The sequence below is a fragment of the Elaeis guineensis genome, chromosome 11, assembly GCF_000442705.2.
Source record: "Elaeis guineensis isolate ETL-2024a chromosome 11, EG11, whole genome shotgun sequence".
NCBI classification, from domain to species: domain Eukaryota; kingdom Viridiplantae; phylum Streptophyta; class Magnoliopsida; order Arecales; family Arecaceae; genus Elaeis; species Elaeis guineensis.
Window position 1 is genome coordinate 50,563,628 of NC_026003.2, and position 9,254 is coordinate 50,572,881.

The 9,254-nt window shown below is 37.3% G+C and overlaps 1 protein-coding gene across 2 annotated transcripts; it reads left to right on the plus strand.

Moving 5' to 3' along the window:
• Positions 1-2,580: 2,580 nt before the first annotated feature.
• LOC105034982 (uncharacterized) lies at positions 2,581-8,869 on the plus strand. Of its 2 annotated transcripts, XM_010910352.4 has the most exons (9): positions 2,588-3,365; positions 3,561-3,764; positions 3,835-3,957; positions 4,268-4,305; positions 4,416-4,545; positions 5,100-7,241; positions 7,821-7,913; positions 8,018-8,160; positions 8,330-8,869. In XM_010910352.4, the coding sequence occupies exons 1-9, from the start codon at positions 3,288-3,290 to the stop codon at positions 8,571-8,573; spliced, it is 3,195 nt and encodes a 1,064-aa protein (XP_010908654.1). In that variant the 5' UTR covers positions 2,588-3,287; the 3' UTR covers positions 8,574-8,869. The 2 variants fall into 2 exon arrangements, 1 of the variants encoding a protein (XP_010908654.1); XR_002163677.3 differs by lacking the exon at positions 8,330-8,869 and having other exon boundaries at positions 2,581-3,365; positions 5,100-7,266; positions 8,018-8,060.
• The last annotated feature ends 385 nt before the right edge of the window (positions 8,870-9,254 follow it).

A 9,254-nucleotide genomic window follows, 5' to 3' on the forward strand; every position in this document is an offset into this window, starting at 1 on the left:
ATATACACAGCATCTGATGGACCACTAGCCAATCTAGCCTAATGCTGTATAATTAGCTAAGGTCATCGCAGTTGCCTAGACTAAGGTACGCCGACAGATAATTCATGCTAACTGTTTTGTATAGATTCGGAGTACTGACAATAGTGGCAGATCCAAGAGCTGATATTTTGGTTCCCTTGGTGGGTTATGTGCACCAATTTATAGGGCCAGAGTCGGTTTGTATTAAATTAAATCCGGCAAGCCATCCTTGTGAAGGCATAAATACTCAAGAACAATAACTGCTAAATTATTCCGCGGGTACAACACATGTTATGTGAACCAATTAATGAAACGCGGGTGCAAGCCCCCAAAACCATTAAGCTTCTGCAGCTGAGCATTTAATGTAAACTTATTGAGATGAAATTCTGATTTTATCATTCCCCTTATACTAGCTACAGTCAACTTTCAATTAACTCCATAAAAAAAAATATTTTTTTTGGTAATCCAACTAATTTTATTTCTTTTTAGATGATTAATTCCTTTTAGAGAGAACATTATAACTACACAAATTTTAGCCAATTAAATACATTGATAGTAAAATGCCTTTGAATAAATGTATACAAAATACAAGGTTTGTACAGATGAAAATTTTTATGTGACGGTCAAGAGGACCATAGTATAATGGTTCAATATTGTCCAAAATAGTCTTGTGAAAAAATATTAAAAGTGATCCATCATTATAAAATTAGGAATAAAGTGAATTTGTTTGATAAAATTACCTTTAGTGTCATTTTGGATAAGAAAATTTATTTTCTAAAATAACATGGAAACCTAAGGAACCAAATATCATCATAGGTCAATAATCATCATTAAGCATTCATGTTGTATAACAGTTGTAATAACAAAATATAGTTGAACAATATTTATTATGTAAGTTTATGTCACCATTTCTATGTAATGACATAATAGCAGTCAGAGCAATCAAAATGGCCATTATTTTTAAACTACAAAGATGAGTGGTTGAAATCATGTGAGCTATTGTTATTGATACCTTATGATATCGGCGAGTGCAAAACCTAATTTTTTTCAGGTAAGAAGTCATTTTCCTAATAGTAATAAAAAGAAATGCCCCCAAGGGGCATGATGTTGGTGGAAACAAAGATTTCATGTTCTCTAACAAATAGAAAAAAATGATGCGTGTCAAATTTAAAAATGAGGCCGTTAGATTTCGCCTTCGTTTCCATAGGTTTCTCCAATCAATTCGCCTAGACCAAAACACACTCAATAGCAATGAAATGACCGAGATCTTGGTGATTCCCAGACACATGAGTGCTTTTTGCTGGGGACCATGGAGCAGTATAGCTATGGGACCAAGCAGCCTTGCAAATATACGTGTTTTATTTTCCTTTTACATTTGCATTACGAGAAAGGTAATCTCAGAATCCGTGTCCAACATACTGGGGTCCATGTTACAGGGGGAAATAGGGACATGTCTTTTTTTCTTTTTTCTTTTTCTGTTTCAAAATGATGAAATGGATGATTCATATATATATATATGTATGTATGTATATATGTATGTGTGTGCTTTATATATGCATGTGTTTATGTAGTATGAATATATCTAACAAAATTAAAAAATAAAATATTATAAAATTGTATCGCGGGAAGAGGAGCCATGTTTTTCTCAGGATAGAATGGTGGGTGATACTGCAGCATCTCATCCCATTAAAACTTTCATATGGGAAATATTTAGTCCCACAATGAGCTGGAAGATAGTGGCCTAGTTGGACTTTGGAATGCCAAAGATAGAGACATGTGATTGTGGGAGCGTGAGATGTAGGCCATTGAGTGTTCGAAATCTCATGCCTGAAACAGAGCTATGGATCCTCTATGACTTCTTCTTCTTTTTTTTTTTTTTTTTTTAATGTGACGGTAGGTCGGATGAATTAAACATTCAACTATATACACATTCAAGAACTAAAATTTTCGGCAATCGAACCACGATATTTTGAAGAATTGTATAATGTAGAAAATAACTGAAATAGAATATTGGACACAACTATTTTTTTTTCATATCAGCCAAGATCTCCACTTAGATTCTGATCTGCATTGATATCAAGGAAGCATTATTGGATCTCAAGTTTGTAAAATATAGCAGGTAAACTTTTATTTTTATTTTTTTTTAAATATTAGTACAAAATTTCTTACCTATTAAACATCAAAATCATGTCTAAAATGATGCTTCACCTCACTTTCATGGCACTGTGTTATATATCGATCAGGACATTAAGATATCCTAATCATTTTAAAATTGCCAAGCCTTGCATCTCAACGAATACAAACCAAGATATTAGTGGAGTCCATCATCAACGACCCGGCAGGACAACTGAAAAAGGAGGTGTGTTTTTTTTTTTGGTAAAGGAAATAGCAGGTGTTAAAGCCTTCTTATATTGAGAGAAGTCCATATGACAGAGTTTTGAAGTACAGATACATTAATATTGAAATAGTGAGCTCTATTTAATTGGATTGATGTGATACATACGGTAAGACAAGTGATTCTAGTGCCCCATGGCTGTTGGACAAGGATCCCATGGAGTCAGAAAACAATGCAAGAAACATGGAAAGGCCCCTTGGATGGATGATCCTAATTATCCTCCATCTCCTGATCTGAGATGTAGAGGGCCAGCATCAGGTCTCGTCCTTCCAAAAGCTCTCAGAAAGGAGAAACCCCACAAGCATACAAGCCACGGCCACTTGCTTTTTCACAACAAGCTGCTCTTTCTTTACCGTAAGCCTTACGCAGCTCACCAGCTGACATCTTCTATCATTTCCAACCCACTCCCTCCCATCAATTTTCTCGTCTTTTAATCGGATCTACGTTGCAGTGCATCTTTTTTATTCCAGAGAAGCTTCTTAACGTTTCAACTTCGTGTTATCCAACAATATAGAGACTGCTACTGATAGTGGAGTTCCTTAGATCTGCTTGCTTTCTGTCTTCTCTCACCAAGCTTCCATATTCCCTTCCGCAGGTGTTCGGTGGTGTTTAATATCTGAACTCCAACAACTTCCAATACACCCTCTATCCTCTGCCACAAAGTTCTGTCTCTCTCTTGTTTTTTCTCTGGGTGAAGCGAGAAGGATAAAAAAAAGGCCGTTTCAGCCCTCTTAGTTTCTGTCTGTTGTTGTTGTAATGCTGAGTGATTTACGGAAGGGGATGTGGTAATTTTCCTGCATTGCGATGCCAGAGGCCGACCGGAGAGAGATTTCAGCTTGGCTGCAATCATGAAGAACTGAGAAGTTGATCGAAGATGTTTAAGGTGGCGAGATGGCGGAGCGAGAAGAACAAGATCAAAGCTGTGTTCAAATTCCAGTTCCAGGCAACCCAGGTTTTTCAATTATCAATATTTGATATCTAAATTTTAGGCAAATCTAAATGCTGTCGGAAATGCCCACATTTTTAAATGGACTAGTTTTAGAGTTTCTTTCTACTGACAGAATTTAGCTGAGATATGATCCTTTATGATTCAAAGATGTGCTTTGAGATTAAGGATCTACACGAATCTTCTGGTTGATTTCTTTAGGTACCGCGGGCTGGATGGGAGATGATCATGGTAACCTTGGTTCCTGTAGATACTGGAAGACCAACTGCGAAATCAGAGAAGGTTGCGGTGATTGACGGAACCTGTCGCTGGGCAAATCCAATCTATGAAACAGTGATATTAGTCCGAGATCCAAAAACTGGAAGGATCAATGAGAGAGTTTACCGGTTTCTTGTCTCAACAACGGTACGAAAGATCCTTTTGATTGCCATTATACAGTTCTTAGAAATGTCATTGACCTCTTAAGGCCATACAGGGATCAACCAAAGCTGAAGTCCTGGGAGAAGTCGCCATCAATATAGCAGATTACGCTGAAGTGTTTAAGCCCTCCTCTGTTTCTCTTCCCCTGAAGGCATCAAACATAGGAGCTATACTGCATGTGAGCATTTCCAATTTTTGAATTCATTGCATTCATTTCTCATTTTGTTATCTGCAACTGCATTTTCCTAGATGTCACAAGCTTCCCACCAGATTGTCTGCGGGTATAAATAACAATCAAACTGTCTGTCAGACCAATGTTTATTTTATACCAATATGTTTTGAATCATATCACATTTCCCCCAACCCCCTATCAATTAAAAAAAAAAAAGAGTGGGAAAGTATTCAGACACTTCATGTAATCCAAGAGTCATGTAGATTCGGCTGTTAATTATACAATTTCTGATATGAGTTTATTACTCAAATGACAGGTTACGGTGCACAGATTGCAGGGTGATGGCAAGGGAAGGTAACAGTCTGACTGCTCATACATTTGAGTATCAGATATTTACTTTTCCTGTTTCCAGGTATTTTTGCTCATCGTTTGGTTGGTTTTATGGTCATTTCCTGATTATTTAGGGAAAGTAGTGAAAGCGGAGATACAACAGTCGGACAGCAACAAAAAACATTTCTGAGTCAGTTAAGCAAGTGCGACGAAGAGGAACTCACCAATGCTATTGATGGCACAAAGGGCATCAAGTCTGTGGAAGTAAGGCCAAATCTTTTTGAGTATTATGAATCTAAGTTTTACTGCACCTCTTATGTCTAGCATCAAATCACTAACTTAAAAGGTAAAGCATGCTGATACCAAATGCTTCAATAAAATAAATATGTTTACTAATGCATAAATTCCCTGTTGAATGAAGAAGAAAAATGCAAGTATGTATTTATCATTGACATCTAACTATGATGAAAATTTAACTTTATGATCTACAGTCAGCTGTGAATTAGAAGATCTCACCATTTTCTGTGCATATATTTTGTAAAATCTGAGCCTCTATTAGTTTAGTCGTGAAACGGAATATATGATGGTCAAGTGAAAATTTAATTGTTTCATTTGAAAATGTAACCATTTTTACTGCATTCAATAAAAATGACTTCTTTCTTTGAACTTCCTTGAGTCAAAAGGATTCAAGCAGTAGATAGCAAATGCGGCATATAGTGCTCAGGTTCAAGAGAATGCTTAGATTGAAAGATGGAATATAGTCATTTTTGCATGCAGAACTCCATAACATTCTGAAATTTCTGTTTTCACTTTTCCAGGACACCTCACTAATAAATAGCCGAGGACAACAAAAATTCTCATCCAGCAGAAACTTGCCACTTCCTGATGATTCAAATGACAACCTCAGTAAATCTCACAGCTTTGTCGCTAGATCAACATCAGACTCAGATGCTGGTTCAGTATATACAGCAAAAGAAAATGGATTCAGTCATAACAACATCCATCAGGACTCGCCTGGCTTGCTGTCACTTCTCGGCAACAGTGATACTCCTCAAAAGCTGATGACCAGCTCGACTGACTGGTCTGGAACTTCAGCTCCAGATGGAAGCACTGATGGGTCGACAAACAGTTCAGAAGAGGCTGGGCTGAGAGAAAGATTGCAGGACCCAGATGAAACCCTTGAAAAACTAAGGAATGATATTGTTTCTTTGACAAGAAAGGCAGAAATATCAGAGATGGAACTGCAGACTCTCAGAAAGCAAATTGTTAAGGAGAGCAGGCGAGGACAAGATCTTTCAAGAGAAATAAGTAGCCTAAAAGATGACAGGGATGCACTCAGAATTGAATGTGAAGAACTCAAGCTCTCACAGAAAATAACAATTGATGATAAAAATGTTATACATAAGTTACAACCTGATGGAGAAGATCCATGTTCAATGCTTGAAGAAATTAAGAAAGAGCTGAATCATGAGAAAAATATGAATGCAAATCTCCACTTGCAACTACAGAAGACACAAGAGGCTAACTCTGAGCTGTTACTCGCTGTCAGAGATCTGGATGAACTGTTGGAACAGAAAAACAGGGAAATCTCATCTGGCAAATGCAGCAAAGTGGATCTTAAGGAGGAAATCAATGGGCACTTCCAAAAATTGGAATTTGGAAACAGATTCTCACATCTGCACAATCCCGAACATAGACAAGGGATACACAAACAAACCTCTGAACAAGATAGAGAAGAGCAGTATGGATTGGATGTATTAGTAAAGGAGGGGGATGATAAGAAAGTGGCAATTTCACTAGAGAAGAAGATCATAGACCTCAACAGTGAAGTAGAGTTGTTCAAGAAAGATCGTGAAGACCTGGAAATGCAAATGGAACAGCTTGCTCTGGAATATGAGATCTTGAAACAGGAAAACCATGACATATCTTCAAAGCTGGAACAAACACAGCTGCGAGAACAACTCAGGATGCAGTATGAATGTTCAGCACACTTAGCCACTATCAATGACCTTGAAGCCCATGTAGAAAGTTTGGAGAAAGAACTTCAGAGTCAGGCCGAAGCATTTGAAGCAGATATAGAAACTATAACACTAGCCAAGGCAGAGCAAGAGAAAAGAGCCATAAAAGCTGAAGAGGCATTGAGGAAGACGAGATGGAACACTGCCAGCACTGCTGAACGGCTCCAAGTAGAATTTAGAAGGCTTTCTGAACAAATGGCATCTACATTTCATGCAAATGAGAAATTAAACATGCAAAGACTAAATGAAGCTAGGGAACTGCATTTGCAAAAAAACCACATTGAAGAACTATTAAAGAGAACAAATGAAGAGCTTGTATTAGTAAAAGGCCAGTACTGCATTAAAACGCAGCAGCTACTAAGCCTGATAGGTTTCAAATCCAAGGAAACTGATAGGCTACTCCTGGAACTCAAAGATAAACGTGAGGAGCTTGAGAAGCAAAAGAAACAAGATGAAGTGAGGACAAATGCTTCCTCAGAAGAAAAGCTGTTGCTCACAGCTGAGATTGAAAAGCTTCAGAGAGAGAAAAATCTTCTTACTGAACAGATGGAACAGAGAGAAAAATGGGTAGCCGGGATGGAACAATTGAAGACATCAACTGAAGTAAATGAGAAGCTACTGCAAAACAACAATTTGGAACAAGATGCGCTTGCTAGAGAAATCACATCATTGAAGGAGGAAGTAAATAATTCGGTGGCAAAATTGAATGAACTGAGGCAAGTAAGGGATGAAAAACAGACAATGATCGGAATGATGAAATCAGAAATAGAAACCCTTAAAGCACACATCAGTGACTTGAAAGCTCCCTTGACTGAGGATCTGGAAAAGGTGAACCTGATGAAACAAATTTCTGACTTAAGGAGTGACCTTCAGAAGAAGGAAGACATGATTACCAGTATGGAGAGAACACTTGAGGACAGCAATGTGGCAGCAAATGCAAACGTAATGAACATGGCTTAACGATCTGGTCTGATAGCTCATGGCTCTAAAGAAGCTGCTAGCAATCTTCCCTACTTCTGCAAACACAAAATGATGCATCAAAGCATGCACATGCATGGCCATACACTTCTATATTCACAAACATATACATATTAATGCATGCACAAACACACTTCTATAGTCTACCTGTTTTGTTTTTAGTTATAGTCTACACAATTCTAAAATTGGCCAATCAAGTTTGGCACTTGCTTGGTACTCGATTAGAATTGTTGCCCCCCCCAAAAAAAAAAACTCCTTGTCCAGAATCAATTTCCAAAACTGCTTCAAAACAAAGTGCATGGAACGTCCAGTGTTTCTTTTTCCCTCTCATAAGAATTATTAATAGGCACTAAGATGCAGATGTTATTCGTTCCATATATTCTGACATTATACAAAATTTAAAACAGTGTCTAATTTCAAGAAGAAAGCATATCTACAACTGCAAAAGAAAACTTATTTGAAAATATATTGCTGATTGGATTCAAAGTAGCAATCTTTAATTTACTGGTTTCAAATTCGTAATGCATACTTGATTAATGGCAGAGTGATCTCTCAAACAAACAGACTGGAAACATGCCTGAAGATGAGAAGGTCATACCAACAAATATTGAAGGTTTCAACATTGCCCAAATACAGGTATCGTACTTTAGTATATTTGACACAATCTTAGTCAATGAACTAGAAAATTGTGCTTTTTTGAACTCTATAAATACTAATCTTTGGTTGATTGCATAATGCAGAAGGGAAAGCATTATGCTAAGAACTTGAAGTCTGTTAGCACCAACAATGTTGAAAACAATGAGCATCATGATCAATACCCCAGGATAGGAGATAAAAAATGTATGCATGAAATAAATGGTGCCGGTAAAGAACTAGTCATAAGGTAATTATTTGCGAACTGCCACCCCCTGAATAAATCTCTCCTTGTTAATTAACATGAAAATTATGGTCAGTATTTGTTGGTATTTTACATAAAATGCTTTTGAAAGGACCTTGAATGAGTACTGAAGAAGTTTTTATTCTATCCTCGCAACTTTTCAACATTTCTGCAGCAACAACGGAGCTAATTCCGAGATAGAAGGAAGCTTTGTTTCCTGTACCTGTGAAGGGCACAGGATAGCCGAAACATTAAGTGAAATGGCAGCACTGAAAAAACGAAATCAAGTAATGGAAGCTGAGCTAAAAGAAATGCAGGAAAGATATTCTGACATAAGTCTCAAGTTCGCAGAAGTAGAAGGTGAAAGGCAACAGCTTGTGAAAACAATCCGGACTCTAAAAAGTGCTTTGAAGAATTAGCATTGTTCAATTTAGTACGTGAGATTGAGTTTTCTGTATAGGGAAGCAACGGGATGCTCTGGACGGAAGATCCAGGACTTGCAAGGCCATTAGGAGTTGCAGGAGATGTATAGCTTGTACATCCATATATACTTTTTCTTTTCCATTTGGATGCTACATTTGCTTTTTCTGTTGAAAGATGTGCAAAGTTTCAGTTAAATTTGATCGAGTCGCATACAAAGTCCTACAATGATATTGGAGTGCTTAAAAAAATGTATGATATTGTGTTCTTCTTTCGAGATTTCACTTTAAATGCAAGCCTGAATATCAGCATTTTACAAATTTGGGGGTAGACAATATATGCATCTAATAATAAGCCAAAATATTTCATACCGACTTATTTTCCTTTTTAAGTCCATAAAGTTTTGCTTTCCTGGCTGCATCTTAAGTGTTAATCAGATGCAACCATCACCAGAGATTTTCACGTGCCACAAAACAAACTTTCAAGCAACTACAGATCACTAATTTACACGTAGGACTTTTCTTGCACTACAATAGCTAAAATGACCGGAAATAGCAACATTTCTTAAAAGCAGATTGATTACAGCATCAGTATGTTAGAGAACACTCAACTGACCTTGCTCTTGAGATCTCTTCCTCTGGTTACAATCTGTAGCAGGGCTGCTTCTGTTTCTCCAGACC